Source organism: Artibeus jamaicensis, unplaced genomic scaffold (genome assembly GCF_021234435.1).
Source record: "Artibeus jamaicensis isolate MK-2021 breed Jamaican fruit bat unplaced genomic scaffold, CSHL_Jam_final contig_327, whole genome shotgun sequence".
Taxonomy (NCBI): Eukaryota; Metazoa; Chordata; class Mammalia; order Chiroptera; family Phyllostomidae; genus Artibeus; species Artibeus jamaicensis.
Window position 1 is genome coordinate 1,946,828 of NW_026521772.1, and position 18,579 is coordinate 1,965,406.

At 52.8% G+C, this 18,579-nt stretch overlaps 1 protein-coding gene across 1 annotated transcript in view; it reads right to left on the reverse strand.

Annotated features, from left to right (window-relative positions):
- ASTN1 (astrotactin 1) overlaps positions 1 to 18,579 on the reverse strand; it is a 280,642-nt gene that overhangs the window by 10,800 nt on the left and 251,263 nt on the right. Inside the window, exons 18-21 of the mRNA XM_053663736.1 lie at positions 17,580 to 17,713; positions 13,837 to 13,988; positions 12,717 to 12,852; positions 8,223 to 8,323 (exon numbers count right to left, since the gene is read on the reverse strand). Coding sequence (XP_053519711.1) covers positions 8,223 to 8,323; positions 12,717 to 12,852; positions 13,837 to 13,988; positions 17,580 to 17,713 — 523 coding nt within the window. The remainder of the gene's footprint in view (positions 1 to 8,222; positions 8,324 to 12,716; positions 12,853 to 13,836; positions 13,989 to 17,579; positions 17,714 to 18,579) is intronic.

The following is an 18,579-nucleotide window of genomic DNA, read 5'->3' on the forward strand; positions in this document are numbered from 1 at the left end:
GCAAGAGACAAGAGGAAATGAAGAATACAATTTCCGAATTGAAGAACACAGTAGAAAGTTTCCAAAGTAGGATAGATGAAGGGGAGGATAGGATTAGTGAGTTGGAGGACAAGGTAGAAAGCATCTCACAGAAAGAGCAAGAAAATGAAAAGAGGCTCAGAAAGAATGAAGAGGGATTAAGAGAAATGCAAGACAATATGAAACATAATATCCGAATAATAGGAATACCAGAAGGAGAAGAAGAAGAACAAGGGATAGAAAACGTATTTGAACGAGTAATGAGAGAAAATTTCCCTAATTTGATAAGAGAAAAAGTCTCACAAATCCAGGAATCACAGAGAGTCCCAATCAAGAGGAACCCAAGGAGGCCCACTTCAAGACACATCATCATCAAAATGGCAAAATTCCAAGACAAAGAGAAAATCTTAAAGGCAGCAAGGGAGAAAAAAGAAATAACATACAAGGGAGCCTGTTAACTACTGACTTCTCAATGGAAACACTTCAAGCAAGAAGAGAATGGCAAGAAGTATTCCAAGTAATAAGAACCAGAGGCCTACAACCAAGGCTACTTTACCCAGCAAGGCTCTCAATCAAGATAGATGGCCAAATAAAGAGCTTCCAAGACAAAAGAAGCCTAAAAGAATACGCCTCCACCAAACCAGCTCTACAAGAAATACTAAAAGGACTGCTTTAAGGGAAGGAAGGATAAGAGGGAGACAGAGAGGAACACAGGTACAAAAACGGCAATGAATAAGTACCTATCAATAATAACCTTAAACGTAAATGGATTAAATGCTCCAATCAAAAGACACAGAATAGCTCAATGGATAAGAAAGCATGACCCACACATATGCTGCCTACAAGAGACCCACCTCAGGACAAAAGACCATCACAGACTAAAAGTGAAAGGCTGGAAACAAGTTTTCCAAGCAAACGGACAAGAAAAAAAAAGCTGGGGTAGCAATTCTCATATCGGACAAAATAGACTTCAAAAAAAAGGCCATAAAGAGAGACCCAGAAGGTCACTTCATTATACTCAAGGGAAGAATCCACCAAGAAGATATTACCATTGTAAACATATATGCACCAAACATAGGGGCACCCAAATATATCAAGAAAATCTTAGAGGACTTCAAGAAAGATATTGACAGCAACACAATTATAGTAGGGGATTTTAACACCCCACTATCAAAAATGGACAGATCTTCCAAACAAATTAACAACAAAGATATTGTGGCATTAAACAACACCCTAGATGAAATGGACTTAACAGATATACATAGAGTCCTTCATCCCAAAGAAGCTAAATACACATTCTTTTCAAATGCACATGGAACATTTTCAAAGATAGACCACATGATAGGACACAAAACGAGCCTCAAAAAATTCAAGAAAATTGAAATCATACCAAGCATCTTCTCTGACCACAAGGGACTGAAATTAGAAACCAACCCCAAAGGAAAAAACCCAAAGCACCCAAAAGCATGGAGACTGAATGGTATGCTATTAAACAACGAATGGGTCAAGAATGAAATTAGGGAAGAAATCAAAATGTTTCTGGAAACAAATGAAAATGAACTCAAAACAACCCAAAACTTATGGGACACAGTGAAGGCAGTCCTGAGAGGGAAGTTTATAGCAATACAGGCCTACCTAAAAAAAACAGAAACATTTCAAACAAACAACCTAACCCTTTGCCTTCAAGAACTCGAGGAACAACAACAAAGACAGCCCAGAGCAAGCAGAAGGAAGGAAATAACCAAGATTAGAGCAGAATTAAATGACATAGAAACTAAAAGCACAATTTTAAGAATCAGTGAATCCAGGAGTTGGTTCTTTGAGAAGATAAACAAAATAGACAAGCCTTTAAGTAGGCTCATCAAGAAAAGAAGAGAGAGGACACAAATAAACACAATCAGAAATGAAAGAGGAGAGATTACAACTGATACCACAGAAATAGAAGGGATTGTAAGAAATTACTATGAAGAACTGTACGCCAAGAAATTTGAAAACCTAGGGGAAATGGACACATTTCTAGAAAAATACAATCTTCCAAAACTCAGGGAAAGTGGAAAATCTAAATACACCAATAACAGCAAAAGAAATTGAAGCAGTAATAAAAAAAAACTCCCATCACACAAAAGCCCAGGACCAGATGGTTTCACAGGAGAATTCTACAAAGCATTTAAGGAAGAGCTAACCCCTATTCTCCACAGACTATTCCAAAAAATCCAGAAGATGGAAAACTCCCAAATTCTTTTTATGAAGCCAGCATCATCTTAATTCCAAAACCAGATAGAGACACAACAAAGAAAGAAAACTTCAGGCCAATATCACTGATGAACATAGATGCTAAAATCCTCAACAAAATATTGGCAAATCACATCCAACAATATATCAAAAAGATCATACACCATGACCAAGTAGGATTCATCCCAGGGATGCAAGGATGGTTCAATATTCGCAAATCAGTAAATGTAATACATCACATAAACAAAAGCAAAGACAAAAATCACATGATCATATCAATAGATGTGGAAAAAGCTTTCGATAAGGTACAACACCCATTTATGATAAAAACACTCAGCAAAGTGGGAATACAGGGAGCATTTCTCAAAATAATAAAGGCCATATATGAGAGACCTACAGCCAATATCATACTCAATGGGAAAAAACTAAAAGCTTTTCCACTAAGATCAGGAACAAGACAAGTTGTCCACTTTCACCACTTCTATTCAATATAGTATTGGAAGTTTTAGCCACAGCGATCAGGCAAGAAAAGGAAATAAAAGGCATCCAAATAGGAAATGAGAAAGCAAAACTGTCACTGTTTGCAGATGACATGATAGTGTACATGGAAAATCCTATAGACTCTACCCAAAAACTGCTCGAACTAATTAATGAATTTGGCAAAACAGCTGGTTACAAAGTCAATATCCAGAAATCAAAGGCATTTTTGTATACCAACAGTGAATCAGCAGAAGCAGGAATCAAGAAAAAAATCCCATTCGCTATAGCAAAAAGAAAAATAAAGTATCTGGGAATAAACCTAACTAAGGAGGTAAAAAACCTGTATGCAGAAAACTACACAGCCCTGAAGAACGAAATCAAGGAAGACACAAACAAATGGAAACATATACCTTGTTCATGGATTGGAAGAATTAACATCATCAAAATGTCCATACTACCCAAAGCAATATACAGATTCAATGCGATACCTATTAAAGTACCAATGGCATATTTCACAGACATAGAACAAACACTTCGAAAATTTATATGGAACCATAAATGAGCCTGAATAGCAGCTGCTCTTTTGAGAAAGAAGAACAAAGTAGGGGGGATCACAATACCTGATATCAAACTGTATTACAAGGCCACTGTAATCAAAACAGCCTGGTACTGGCATAAAAACAGGCACATAGACCAATGGAACAGAACAGAGAGCCCAGAAATCAACCCAACTCTCTACAGTCAATTAATATTCGACAAAGGGGGCAGTAACATAAAATGGAGTAAAGATAGCCTCTTCAACAAATGGTGTTGGGAGAACTGGACAGCTACATGCAAAAAAAATGAAACTTGAGCACAGACTTACACCATACACCAAAATAAATTCAAGGTGGATAAAAGACTTAAATATAAGTCGTGACACCATTAAAGTCCTAGAGGAGAACATTGGCAAGAAAAATCTCAGATATTTCACGCAGCAACTTTTTTACTGATATGTCCCCTAGAGCAAGGAATGTAAAGGAAAGAATAAACAAATGGGATTTCATCAAAATAAAAAGCTTCTGCATGGCTAAAGAAAACAGTATTAAATTAAAAAGACAACCAACTGTATGGGAAAACATATTTGCCAATGATACCTCAGACAAAGGTTTAATCTCCAAAATATATAAAGAACTTACACGACTCCACTCTAAGAAGACACCCAACCCAATTAAAAAATGGGAAAAGGACTCGAACAAACACTTCTCCAAGGAGGACATACAGAACATTCAGAGACACATGAAGAGATGCTCAATATTGTTAGCTATCAGAGAGATGCAAATTAAAACCACAGTGAGATACCACTTTACACCAGTCAGGATGGCTATCATAAACAAAGCAACAAACAACAAATGTTGGAGACGTTGTGGGGAAAAGGGGTCCTTAGTTCACTGTTGGTGGGATTGCAGACTGGTACAACCATTATGGAAAACAGTATGGAATTTTCTCAGAAAAATAAAAATCGACCTGCCTTTTGACCCAGCAATTCCACTGCTGGGATTATATCCTAAGAATCCTAAAACATCAATATCAAAGAACCTGTGCACCCCAATGTTCATAGCAGCACAATTTACAATAGCCAAGAGTTGGAAGCAACCTAGGTGCCCATCAGTAAATGAATGGATCAAAAAATTATAGTACATATACACAATGGAATTCTATGCTGCAGAGAGAAAGGAGCTACTACCTTTTGCAACAACATGGATGGAACTGGAAATCATTATGCTGAGTGAAATAGGCCAGGTGCTGAAAGACAAATACCATATGATCTCACCTTTAACAGGAAGCTAAACAACAAAACAAACAAGCAAGCAGAAAAAAAAAAAAAAAACAAAGACACTGAAATAGAGAACAAGGGGACAGTGACCAGAGGGGAGAAGGAAGGGAAGTTAAGGGGAAAAAGGGGGAGGGATTTGGAGGAACAAATAGGAAGGACACAGGGTTGAGAACTAAGGGCGGTGGAAATGTGAGGGAGGTGGGGAGCAAGGGGCAGGGGAGGCTGGGAAGGGAAAAATAGACAAAAAACTGTACTTGAAAAATAACTAAATAAAATTAATTAAAAAAAAAAGACCCACTGATGGCTAAGAACTTACCATGGGAATTCTAAGCCCTGCACCATGCCTACAAGATGGATCCGAGTGTCCTGGCCTACAAGCGAGGACACTGGAGACGGGCGAGGCTAGACTATGTCTATTTCTTGCTCTATGTGCCAATGCCAAGGGGATGGTGGTGCTTAACAGATTTAAGAGACAGGCGCAGAGTCTTAGGGGGATGCGACCCTGGGGTGGCTATTTCTAGACAGGCCCCCGCCTTGTATTAACTCCCTTCTCTGTCTGACAGTCCACACACCCACGACTGGCACCCTTTACCAGTGCGCACTGTCTTTCCCCTGACCTCTGCCTCCCCAGGGGCTGCCTGGTCTTCCCGGCACACACCACAGGCAGTGGAACTGGGCGGGCCTGTCTGCGTTCCCTGAGCATTCTGCCCGCCTCTCCCAGGCAGCACCTTCTGCAACATGTGCTGAGACGGGCCCGACCCTTCCTTCTCTCCAGCTGCACACCCACTCCATCAACAGACCCTCTCAGTCATACCACTGAAATAATCCAGGCACGAACCACCTCTCGTCACTCCCATCAAGGTCACTGTCGTTAAAACATCATCTCCCTCTGACCAGCCTTCTAGCTGGTTCCACCTTAGACTCTCTCTTCAAGTCCATTCTCATCATGGCAGACAGAGGATCCTCAAAACATCGAGTCCGATCCTGTCCCTGTTCTGCTCAAAGCCCTGGGGTGGGGAGGTGACCTGGACCACTCATCTGATCACCTGGCTCCTCCTCAAACTCCTTCCTGGGCTGCCATTCCCCATGTGACAAAGATCAAAGTTGCTCCCTACCCTCGACTCCTGCAGGGAGGGGCGTGCTGCCTCCTGCCCATCAGCTGCCTGACATCCCACCAGCCTGCTGCCTATTCAGCAAGCAAGCCCCAGGTGTCCCCCACTGCCTGCAAGCACGTGAGCAAATTCTCCAAAGTGGAAACAGCTGGGACACCCTCTCCTCACCAGATCCTCTCTGGCATGGAGCCGACGAATGAGGAAATAAGGGTACCACAGGCTGTCCCCACACAGCCTCCCATCTGGGGGGTTCTGGCCCAGACTCGGCCTTCATCATCGAGGGGTTGCAAAGGCCTTCAGAAGTCGTTTGGCCTCGCGCCATCAGCCCGGCAGCACTGGCTCCAGAAAGGGGCGTGTCCACTCTGCATGTAAAGGACGTTGCGTTCTGCGGTAACGCCCTCATGAATGCCAGCAGTTCTGGAGGGGACAGTGTTTCGGTACCCAACGTGAACACGCTTTTTCTTTCAATGTAGAGCCTTTCTTCATCAGTATTCACGAGCAAGTAAAGGCTTTCGTCCTTTTACATAATAACCCTCTAAATATCTACGCTTGCACTGTCAGCGGACTGGGAATGGATGTCAAGTACTGAGTCCGTGTCGGGCTCTGCTAAATGCTGAGCCTGGTCGGCGCATTCACTCTGCCCCGAATTCCCATGACTAAAACGGGGCCAATGTTCTACTCATTCAGTACATGCTTACTGAGTCCCTATTAGGAAGCAGACATGGTTCGTGAGCGCATTTACATATTAACATATTTGCATATTAATAGAGACACGGACTGATGCTGGGCATTTAGGGGGTGCAGATTTCAAGAGAAATCGTGCGGCCCAGCCGGTCGGCTTGTATGCCTCCAAGGCCCCCCGATTGCTGGCTCCCGACCCCAGGGGTATGCGGGCGAGCATGAGGGACAGCGCCCAGAACGTGCGCGCTCCCCAGCACTTCCTGCGCGTACTTGCTGTGGGGCAGGCCCTGGCAGGAGTGCTTCACGTACATCCCCTCCTACACCTCCGACTGGAGGCTTAGTCTCCAGGGCGCTACGGTCCCTCGTCCCACTATGCAGATTCATAAACCGAGGGAGGCGGCAACGCAGCCTGCTCAAGGGCAAGCAAGTAGATAGATGGTAGAGCAGGGATCTGAACGTGGGTGGCCTGACTCCAGAGTCTAAGTGTTCCTGTCACCAGTTGGTCACCGTTCTGACTTTTACGTGTTAGGGGCACAATCCTGGTCAGAAAGAGACCGGGACCCTGCTCGCACAGAACGCCCCCCCCCCGCCCAGGGCGGGGAGACACACACGTTCAACACGATCATAACAACAGACAGGGACGCCTGTTCCAAAGGACACGGACGTGGGGCTCCAAGGACTCTCGCAGTGGCCCCAGACCCCTCCGAGCTGAGGGAGGGGACCTGGTCTGAGCTCCGCAGGGTGGAGGGGTTGGGAGTGGGCGGGGCTGGAGAAAGGCAGAGGCCGCCACATAAACATTCACGGGAGAGTGGGCACGGGCTACCCCTTGCAGGTCCCAATAGGCCCGCTAAATATTTGTCAGCAGAGGAAAGGCAGCTCAGGAAGGAGTTTGAGGAGGAGCCCGGCGATCAGATAACGGCGCCCTCTGCGTGCCAGGTGCGGCCAACAAGGCAGTTAGCGTGATAGGCCTTTATGAGCCAGAACGTGCTACAGCATCCACGTGTGGCTTCCCCAGGAGCGGGTACAGGTTGCCCTCTCCGGGGGACTTTGCATCACCTACGGAACCACCCCATGAACGCTGTGAGAAGGTGTCCCTGGTGGGCAGCCCGACACAGCTGGGGTCTGGAGCCATATGTAAGGGGACCAGAGGGGTACCGGAGGGTCAGTCTGGCCCCACGATTTGTCCTAAACTTCCAGCATCAGTCAACGTCTCTGCTGATGCGCAAACACTCTCCGTTCAGGCCAGAGCCCTGGAGAAGCAGGATCCAGGAGAGCTAAATTCTGGTTGTGGAGGGGATGTGATGTCTCAGAACACAGGGCGGCAGCCAGACCAGCCAGGGGAATTGTGGGGAAAGGCAGCCCCAAGTAGCCTACTGTTTGCACAGTGGGTGCGCACACCCCAGTGACAAGGGCCGGCCCTGGTGCACGGGAGAGAATGCTTCACCGAAGAACAGCTCCATAATAACTCCAAGGAGGAGGAAGAAGATTTGGACTACATCTTTGGTAGAGAGGAAGCGAGTGAGCAATTCCCAAACTGCAGCCTTTCTATGTTTTCATTAAAAATAACTTTTCTGAGGTGCAAACAATACGGAGAGAGTCAGTGACCCGAAGAGCAGCCCGAGGGCAGAGACCACGGGGATGTCAGCACTCACGGGGCACCTGGCGCGGCACCACCTGCACCTGGGGCCTCCGTCAGCGCACCCCACTGGCTCCGGGAGGCACTGTGCAGGGCCGGCTACACCGAGGACTGCACGGGAGGCAGAGCTCGCGGGGCACCCCCTCAGCTCCCGGTGGCCCTTTCTCGCCCTTGCTCCCTCTTTCCTGGGGGCGAGGGGAGGTCCCTGGGGCATCCGTTGCAGACCTGCCAGCCCAGTGTCACTTACCTTGTGCTTTAACATCGTCCACCACGGGGCAAGGGGTCTTGACGATCACGTCGCTGGGGCGGGAGCGCCGTCCCGTGTTGTCCACGCCCCACAGGGTGAACCTGGCAGGGAGAGGGGTGTCGTTGGCAGGGAGAACCGAGGCCCTGCGGACGGCCAAGCTCAGCCTAGCTGCTCTGCCCTGTGACTCCACAACGCACTTCCTGCCACCTCCCAGGCCGTCAGGCGTGTGGTCTGTGGCCTCTCGCTGCATCCTGCATTGGGGTCCTGCGTTGTAATCCGCTGTGTGGGGACACTACCTAATGGGAGGCACTGGGGTGCTGAACCCCGGCCCTCAGACTGGGCCCGCTGACCAGCCGCGAGAGCAACAGAAACGCTCACACTGCGCCTGCGTCGTCCGGACTCCCACACTGCGCCTGCGTCGGGAACGCCCACACTGCACCTGTCAGAATGCCCACACTGCGCCTGCGCCAGTCACTACCACGCTGCAGCTGCGTGGGCGAGGCCAGGGGCGGGGAGCAGGTGTATCTGGCAGCCCAGGGAAGGGTGCGTATCCATGGAAACGGAGGGTCAGAACCGGGGTCTGAGGACGCTGCTGCTCGCCCTGTGGAGGTGATTTAACTCTTCTGGGCTTTGCCTCCCTTCTCCGTGAAATGGGGAGGTGACCAAGCAGCCCCAGGGCAGCACCAGGAGCCCAGCAACACTGCGAGACTCGGCTCCACCCTTTTCTGTCATGTCTTTGCTCAGCTAACACTTAGACACCACGGACTGACGACAGTTCTCGTTAAAGTCCGAAGTGAAGCCACCAGAGTGGAGGGGCCTGGTCCTGCCAGGGGCCGGGGCTCTGCGTCCCACAGGCAGCTCCTTCCGACCCCGAGACGCTGCCCCACGGGCCACGAGTCCCCAGTGGAAATGTGCCCAGAGCTGTGACGATGAGATGGGGCTCTAAGAGCTCCTCTCCCCCACCTAGAGGAGGATGAAGACCGGCTGTTAAAGACTGACCCTGGCATTCCCGCCTCGGGCGATGGAGCCGAGGTTCTGCCGCTCAGAGAGGAACCCGCAGGTGACAGGACGGCCACCTCCGGTGTCCTGCCCGGGCCTCTAACACTAGCCCAGCGAGTCTTGTCACTTTCTCTTTCTCGCGTGTTCTCACGGGAGGCTCAATTCGGAATATTCCTTCCTCTTGGCAGAGCCGTGGGAAGAAGACACGCCCGGGGTGGAGTGGCCCAGTACCTCCTGCTGTGAGGCGGCACCACCTCGGGGCAGGACGTGCCTGGACTGCTTGGCAGAGAAAGGACAGTGGTGCCTCCCCTGCCCCTCCCCTCGGAGGGGCCCAGAGAATGTCAGGGTCGGGGTGCATGGGACTTCCCTCCCTCAGCCCTCCCCATTCTGCCTGCGGGGACCACACAGCACCCTGGCAGCCTTCCTCGCTCCAGGACCCTGGTGCTGTGGGGCTTTGACTGCGCTGACCTGCCTGGGCGCAGAGTACAGTGTCCAGACCCCAGCCGTGGGCTCTGGGCAGGCCTGAGCCCAGGACCAGGGACTCGGTCCACCCCACCGGCTTCTGCCTAGAGCCTCCAGGACCATGTTCCTCCCTTGCTCCCCACCCTTAGGTTGTCCCACCACTCCGGGCAGCCTGGCTCTGTGTCCCAGCTTGCACTAAATTTCAACTAAACTGAAAGAATACTGAGCCAGGATAAAAATGCCTGTGCTTAAGTTAATTCCTAAATTACTCCAATGGGCCAATTAGTGTATGATTCAGGCTCCTAAGCACTATGTTTAATAGCAAAGCAAGGTACCAGGAAAGGAAATGTTTCCTGCAAGTGTTTTCCCTCCACACCTGACTGAGGAATTATAGACAAATATTCATGACCCACCACCCAGCCACTCCTCAGCTGTCCCTGTGCCCTTGACCCTCACATGACACTGAAGGAGCCACCTGCTTCTTTCATTATGAAAGCCTAGGGAGCACCTTATGCTTGGGAAGCACCATGTACAGTACTTTCTGGAAGGCCACCTCTGTCTACGGTGAGCATTAGCGTGTCCACTGAGAACACTTGAAGGACAGGGAGGGGACCGGCCAGCGCTGCTGGGCTGGAGGGAGGAGCCCTGGTCTCACCCTGGAGGGCTACCGTGTGAGCACGTTCTCTGCGAGCCTGCAGCCCGGCTCTGGCTCCAGGGCTGGGGTGTTCCAGGCCCAAGTGCCCTCGGGCCTCCTGCCCTGGGCCGACCGGTGTCTGCTGCTCTCTCGCTCTCCCCTCCTGTGTGGCGGTTTCTGCCGATCACTCTGGATCTGCTCCCATCCTCTGGATTACCTGTCCACTGCCACACGCCCCCAAAGGCCATGGCTCTCCTGGGAGCCTGTGCCAGGACAAAGGGGTGGTGGCCTCGAAGGCCAGGGTCACCTCTCCACTCCGGCCTCAGATTCTCTGAAAGGAAGATGCCAGACCAGACACCTTTTCGGATGCTTTTCAGCCACGGATCCCTAACTGGTTTTGTCTCACGGACCCTCCTCAGACTAATGTTTCTTAAGGGCATAGGCTGGCTGGGTCAGCCAGCTGTGCTGACCTGCAGGTCTACCTCCGTGGAATCAGGTGAAGAGCCAGCTTTGCGCTTCCACCTGAGGTGCTAAGGTCATGCTTCTAGATTCTTCCAGTGGCCCAGAGTGGCTGGGGGGAGGGGGGGGGACACCATCGTGCAGAAATGCTAACCAGGATTCCATTCTCACCACTGGCCACAGCCCAGGCAACCAGCTGTGTGATTCTGAAAGTTACTCCGTGCGGCCGAACCTCAGTTTCCCCAGCTATAAAATGGGAGCAGTGCCCTTAACCTCACCCTGTTCAGACGGCCCAGACGCACCCTCCCAGGGTACTCTCTGGAAGGCTGCCTTCCTTTATTTCGGAGATGAGAAAACTACGTCGCAGAAACTTTGAAGCTCGTTTACAATCACTTAGTGGCTAGAAACGAGCCAGGCGTGGGGCCCAGGTGTTCCCCACTCTCAATCGGGACTCCCGTCCTCCTCCTGCACCTGGGGCTGGAGCTCGGCTCCACTCCGTCCCCGCTCAGGCCCTGTCCGGCGGTCCGCAGCGCCACCTGGTGGAGACTGACTGTCTTTCCCTCAGGCCTATGCGCTGGCTGGAACTTGCTCAACCATCAAGGTTCTTGTTTTACAGCCAGAAGGGGGCGACTCTGGAAGCTCACCGAGGATGTCAGAGAAGGAGATGGGATCAGCCTCCCTTCTTTGACCAGGCAAGGCTGGCCGCATCAGGCCAACATGAGCAGGGTCCCCGGTGGGGGAGGGCTGGCTCTCCCCATAGATGCTCTGCCAGCCTGGTGCTCACGGGAACTTTGAAATCCCTAATTAACAGTGTGCCTTAGTGACGGGAACTGGGGAGCCTCATTATACAGGAAACTTCTGCTGCAGGCATTTCACGGCAGGTGCCTTCATCCTGGGATTAACCTGTATGTCCCTCTGCGCCTCCCAGCTCCCCCACAAGATGCTCATCTCCATGTATTCTACCTTCCTCTGCAGCCCCCCTGAACCCCATTACATTTCTTTTTCCTGTATCAGAAATGTTCAGTCTGGGCATCAAAGTTCACCCTGCAATCAAGCCACTCACACGTCTAGTGCTTTTCATCCTTGAACTCTCTGGCTGCGGAAATGGAAATGACTTATTGTGCACACCTCGACTCCATTCTCGTGACCTCGTCTGTAAATTGTTACATGTTTTTCATCCTGACGGGGTTGAAAGGTCCCAGAACTACACCACAACGGTCTCTGCCTCAGCTCCCCAGTTTTCCCCTCGTGGCTTAGATTCCGTCATTCTCTCTCCTCTTTCGGATTCTGTTCTGCCTCTGCTTCACGAATGTTTGAGAAGAGCTGTTTCCGGAGCACAGGAAGGAATGGGGACGAGCCCAGCAGGGTTCTTGTTAGGCTACTCCTTGCCCCCCCCCCCAATTAATAACCTCCCTTGACTTAGAGCGTCCATGCTGATTTCCCAGTCTCTTCTATCCTTTGACCCGCCATCTGCTCCCGCCCCTCGGGCAGCTTCGCCGCTCACCTTCACGCCCCTTCGCTTTCCCTGTCTGCTTCGTCCACCTGCTGTGCCTTTTCCAACAAGGCCCTTCCCACTGCAGTTCTACACGGTCCGGTGCAGACGGCGTCCACTCAAGTTACCACCCATCCCTTTCTCTTCTCTTCTACGCATTGCTTGCTCTTCTGTCTGACATTACTTTCGTTCCGCCTGATGCTAAAATCAGTTGTCTATCTATTTCCCCTCTGGGATGCAAACTCTTTGCAGGATGGGACAATTGTCCCTCCCTTCCTCCTCCCCCTCCAGTGCCTGGAAGCGGCTGTGTAAGGCAGAGTGGGACAAGACTTGGGGGACCCAAGACAGTTCCCACGTGTCTGAAGGAACTGCAGTTCCAAGAAGGGAACCAGCTGGGAGCCTCGGGCTGTGCGGGGTGGGGGACATCTGGGCCGCACGTGTCACTCACATGTAGATGGTGTCGGGCTCCAGGCAGCGGATGATGAGCGAGATGGTGGCGAGCTGCCTGTCGGGCACCTGCGAGGGCATGGCACAAGGGGACTTCGCGCCCGAGATGACGTCATCCACGAAGCTCAGCACCGTTTCTGCCGGAGGAAGGGATGGAGAAGGCGTCAGGAACCCCGACGGCCAAGTGAGGAGGCCAACTCAGTGGGGACTCGGTCCCCAGCCTTCTCCAATTTCGAGTAGAGGAAGGAGACTTAGAAGGAATGCGTTTCCATGGCCGTTTCGCATTTAACTAAGAGATTTAGGGACATTTGCCTACAACGAGTTCAGAAACAACTAAGGCAAGATGGACAGGGCACCTTTGCAAAAGCTTTTGTGACATGTCCCTGGTGAGGATAGCTGTCTGGTCCGTGGTCACTGCCAGACCACGGTGGCAGCTGTGCACACCAGGGGAAGGGCCTTGGGAACAGCCGTACACAGCAGCCTGCACCGCAGGCACTGAATGCGTCTCTACGGCCCAGTGACGGTTTCACCGGAAGACGTTCGCCCTGAGTCGGGCTGTGGGCGCCACCGTCCTATCGGGGACCACTCTCACACATCAGTTTTGGGAGCGATTTACGCTGACTGTTCCTGCGTGTAGATGGTGAAACCATTGGGGAAGAAAGGCTTCTCACGGAGCATTTAAGACGTTGTTCTAGACGGCCCTGACGAAAGCAGAGTTTGCTTTAGGACAAGACGGGGGGAAGTGACTCTGTCGGCACAGGCGTTTGCCTGGAGGGAGGTTATTAGCAAAGAAGCCTTTTCTTCTGTAATCATGGCAGCGGTTAGCGCAGAACTGTTCCCTCCTTGTGGCCGAGGGTAACCAGGCCTGTATTGTTAGGTCTTTGTGAGGGTGCCCAGATGCAATGAAATGGACACCTTTTAAAAACAAAAGAGCGACAAAATCAAAACAAGGCTGGTCAGACACTCCCCATGCAAACCTTGGAACCGAACAAGATGGCTGGTGCTTCTGCTTCCCCCCGCACAACCCTGGCACTGGGCTGGAGCAGAGCCGGGGGCAGGGCACCCCTCTTTGCTTCGCCACCCTGCATCCAGAGGGGCCCCTGATGGGGGGAGACGCTCACCTGTCTCCACTTTGGAGTGGTCCAGCCTGTCGGTGACCTTCTCCTGGCGGACGAGGTAGTCCACAATCTGGACACCGATGGGGGGCTCCGAGTGCTCCCACGCCAGGACCACGAGGGTGCTGCTGGGCTCGTGAGCCGTGGACAGTCTCAGCCTGCGGGCAGACAGGGGGAAATGTGAGGTGGGGACCCCATTGAGCCCGGAGAGGGTCATCCAATGCCACCACCGGCCACCTGCGTACCTGTCGCCCTACTAACTCTTCCTTCTAACCTCTCCTTACCCAACCACTACAGTGACCCCTTGGAGGGCCTGTCCCCTTCATTAGAGAGTCAAGTTTCTTGAGGACCCTTGAAATCTACATTTTATTCCTCTACGTGCCTGTTATGGGTTAGGAACTCAGCGTGCATTTGTGATTAAATGGGTAGGTGAATGGAGGATGGGCAGACAGCGGCATCGCACGTGGCCAGGGACCGTAGTGCGTTAGAGGGCTGGGGAGTGTGATTTCTGCATTTGCTCTGGAAAAATAAGAGCGTGTGCCCAGGATGCTCATACACAGGCCTGTTGAAGGGGGTGCCTAGGAGACCCTGGCATTAGCCAGCATGCGGCTGGCTCACTTCCCACAGCAGTATCGGGGTCTGCCGGGGAACCCTGGCTTCCCCTCTTGCTATGGGTGCTAACCCATCTTCTTCCCCAGGCCTTCCGCAGGGCGGGTCCCAGAACAGGCTCAGGTTGGAGGTGACGCTCACAGGGTGACGCTCACTGGGCAAGAGAAAGCTGGCCTCACGTCAGGCTGTCCTCGGGGGGGTGGGGGGGGGGTGGTGTCCTGTGTCTGCAAACTCGGGTCCTCGTTCCCGCTCCTGTTTTTGCTCCCGGGTTGCTCTGAACATCCTGATTCTGGATTCCATTCTTTCCTCGCTTTTCCCAGTTCGCGGTCTCGTCCCTCTGTGCAGATTGTCCATCTCGGCCACCCACAGCCCAGCTGCCTCAAACTTCTCTGTATCGCAGACACTCAATGGCCATTACTGCCATTCACCGGTAGGAGTCTCCAAAGGGTCCGAGCAGTTTCCGTTCCCCGCCTGGTTCCGACTTCCCGGGTCTGCGTCTCAGGTTTCTCGTTGGCCTCCACTCCCTGTCCTCCTAGGCCACTGCGTTCTGGAATTTCTCCAGAAATCCGGGTCCGGCTCATCCCAGCCACCCTCCTTCCCAAGTAATCCCTGCCATTCACACCCGCCCTTGCTCCCCCTACCTTGAGACCCCCATCGTCCTGCCCTGCTGGCCTCCACTCGGCTCACAGACGCCTGTCCTTGGTCTCAGGGATCCCTGGGCAAGGCACTGGGGACGCATCACACCAAAGCAATGTTCAATCTCCTTTCAGCAAAGATTTATTGAGTGTCTAGTGCTGATAAGAACGTGCTTGGTGAGTGCTGAAGAAGGGGTGTGCATCGCGCCAGCCCCAGCCCGTTTTTGTGGCGTGGTTACCAAACATACAGTTGTCCGTGTGATTATAATAACGTGTGATAAGAACTTCAACAAGAGATCATGGGCGGCTGTGGGAGCTGCAGCGAGGAATTCAACTAGTGGGGAAATGATGAGAAACACATGCACCTCGGTGGCTCCTGATGAAGAAGTGCATAGTTTGCATGTGACACGGAGGGTGGACCGGACCCAAAACAGTGCAGATGTGGACAGATTCATTAATCAGAGTCACATGCAGAGTGCTGTTGCGAGGAACAGGCGCGAGGAAGCTTGAGCAAGGAAGCGAGCCTTTCTGAGAACTCGGATTCCGTGCACACACAGACCCTGGCAGGCCTCTGCTGAGAAACAGGGGTGTGTGTGTGGCTGACACGTGTCTGTGCAAAACTAAAGTGCGTTTCTCGTTCCCACTAGCAACCAAAGATCCCGGTAACTACGGTCTGCCGCTAGGAGAAGAGACTAAAACCCACAGGGAAGGTGCAGACCCTGGGGGATGCTCCTGTCCGTGACGGTTCAGCCCAGTTCGTTGTGACATTTAGTGAATGCAGGCATTCGAATGACACCGGCCCCACAGCACTGGTGGCTGGACACATGTGCTCTTGTGCCAGAGACCGAAACCGTTTGGTGGCTTCTGTGTCGGGTGTCCAAAGTGGCTTTCTTGGTGAATTGGTCTAGAGGCACCATCTTCTCCTAATGGTTCCTTTTCTACCAAAAGAAAGAACTTTTACTAATAATGAGCTTAATCGTCTTTTAACTTGAGAGGTCCAAGTCACAGCTCCAAGGAGCAAGGAGCCAAAGCTACTCACACGTGGATGGCCCATGGGTGACAGGAGACACTGGCTCGTAATGACACTCGACTGTGGTGTTGTCCTCTTGCTCTGTGTCCTTCCTGCTCAGCACTGGCCCCGTTACTGTGCCCTCCCTGCGCTTCTCCAAGGCAGGCAGCGGGCAGGGTTCGCCGAGACCACCCTCTCACTTGCTGGTTCCGTCTGCCCTCTCGCTCCGGCCTGCTCGGCCCTCCAGGTTCCACGGGCCCTGAACCTCGCTTCGAGCTGTCTGAGCCTCGCCAGCCCATGGGGCCGTTCGCCTTCCGCTGGGCCCACCGGCCCACCAGCATTCTCTACTGGACGTGATAGTTCGGTGCTGTATTCCAGTGGCAGATGCCACGCTGGGGACCCGGCAGGGGCTCCTGCCTCGGGGCCTCGCCCGTCAGGATTTCCGGGATGTTCTGCCAGTCTGTGCAGCCTTCCCCTGAGGGGGAGGAAGCTGGATGCGTTCATTCCCAGCTGCCTTTGCAGCGCTCTCTGCTCTGCTCACCCCTCAGACACAGCCTAGGGCTCGTCCCTGACCCTCCGCTCTTCCAGGCTGGTACTCATTCTGGAGCATCCTTTCTCGGAGCCGGGGCTGCATCCCTCCTTGCTCTGGCTTTGACCGACATCTCCTTGTCTCCAGTGTGGGCTTCTTCACGCAGCTCCAGACCGGCGTTCTCTCCGACCGCTGCCCATCGGTGTGGGACCCCCGCTCTGACCCCGGGCAGGCCCACACGGAACCGGCCCCTCGTAACAGCGCTTATTCTTTGGTGCTTCTTCTCCCGGGCGTGGCTTTTTCACCTTTCCACCCGCCCCGGTCATAAGTCAGAGTCCATTCCCAACTTCTCTTTCCTTCCCACACCCACCGAGGGGCCACCAACCCCGCTGGTTCCCCCCAAAGTCTGCTCTCCGTGGTATCCTGGCCACAGTCACGGCTACTGTCACGGCGTGGTAGGGTCGGCTCTGCTTCCTGCTCCACGACCTTGACAACTTCTTCGGTCTATGCAAGTCCCGCCCCTTGTCTATTACAGGGCGGGGCTGACCATACCTGACACCCCACACAGTGCCTGACACCCAGTAAAGGGGCTGTTGGCCTCATTCTGGACCAGCCTCCCCCCGACCCCCGCCGTCCTGGCCCGGCTGTCCTACATTCTCTGCCTTCTCGGACAAGGCAAGCGCTGCCTCTTTTGTGAAACCTTCCTCACTGGCCAAATCCGGGCCCAGCGCTTCCCTTCCCACACCGTCTTTAAATGCCTCCTACAGCTGCTATCAACCCTTCCTCCTGCCATGACAATTTGTGCACCTGCCTCCCTGGAAGATCAAAATCTCCCCAAAGGTTTCCTTTCTGTTCCCCAGGACCCAGCCCCGAGCTTTGCTAAGAGCAGTCCCTCTCTAATAAGAGTTTGCAGAATAAAAATGCTGAGGCGCGCACGCCAGAGAGAGGCCGAGGCGGGGACGCGTACACGGGCTGTGGGAGAGGCGCGCAGGTGGGGAGCCCGTCAGCTCCGAAGGCCGTGGAGTCGCAGCGGCACCAGTCCTCGATGACGTCGCCTGTCCCGGAGCACCACAGAGAGCTCATGGTGGCCTCCTGCAAGAGCTGCAAGAGAGGGCAGAGAAAAAAGTGAGAGCGTCCAGGGGCCAGGGCTGAGTCACCAGCATCCGGGGACCGTGCGTCAAAGCTCCGCTGGTCCCTGCACAGCGACTTCCAGCCGGTGGGCTGTGGCGCCTCCTCACCATTTGTGATCTGAAATCCCTGCCCCGGCAGCCTGCTCTGGGAGGCCTGGACCTCGGGGGCCTGTCAGGTTTAGCATGTCCCCACCGGTTGTCCCCATGGTGAGACCTGGGGAGCAAGTCTCACTCCGCCTGCCATCTCCCTCCGTCCGTCCCAGCCTGGGCTCCGTCAGCGAGGACTCTCCACCAGGCAGTCGGGGGCCTGCCTGCACCGCTCGACCCTTGTCCCTCTGCCCCTTCTCCGGCCCCCCCCCACGCGTCCTCCCTGCCCCCTTCATCCGGCCCCAGGACGCCCTGTGCTTTTTTCCTTCAGCCCACCCTGGAACTCTCTCACGTGTTTACCCATGAACTCTAGCCCTGCCAGGAGCTGTCTCGTGACCTGGAGCAGATTACATAAACTCAGTCTCCTCCATGGCGCAGGGGATGAAAATAGCACTTTCACAGACAGGAGTCACATATAAATAGTGCACACCAGTCATCAGTAGAAGCCAGTGATTATTATTATCTTTGAATGACAGGGTTGGCTCTTACATGGACGCTTCTGAGTGCCGCAGGGCCCAGGGCGGCTCCTCGCACACAGGGACCGCACAGCCCACGGTCCCTGTTACCTAAAAGCACCAGGGATCACTTTAGACGGTGAGGGGGCAGGACTCGTGAGGGGCAGTTCCTGGGGAGAAGGCAGACCCTGTGGGCATGGAGCCCTCCTGCCCCTCGAGGCCGAGAGGGGGCAGA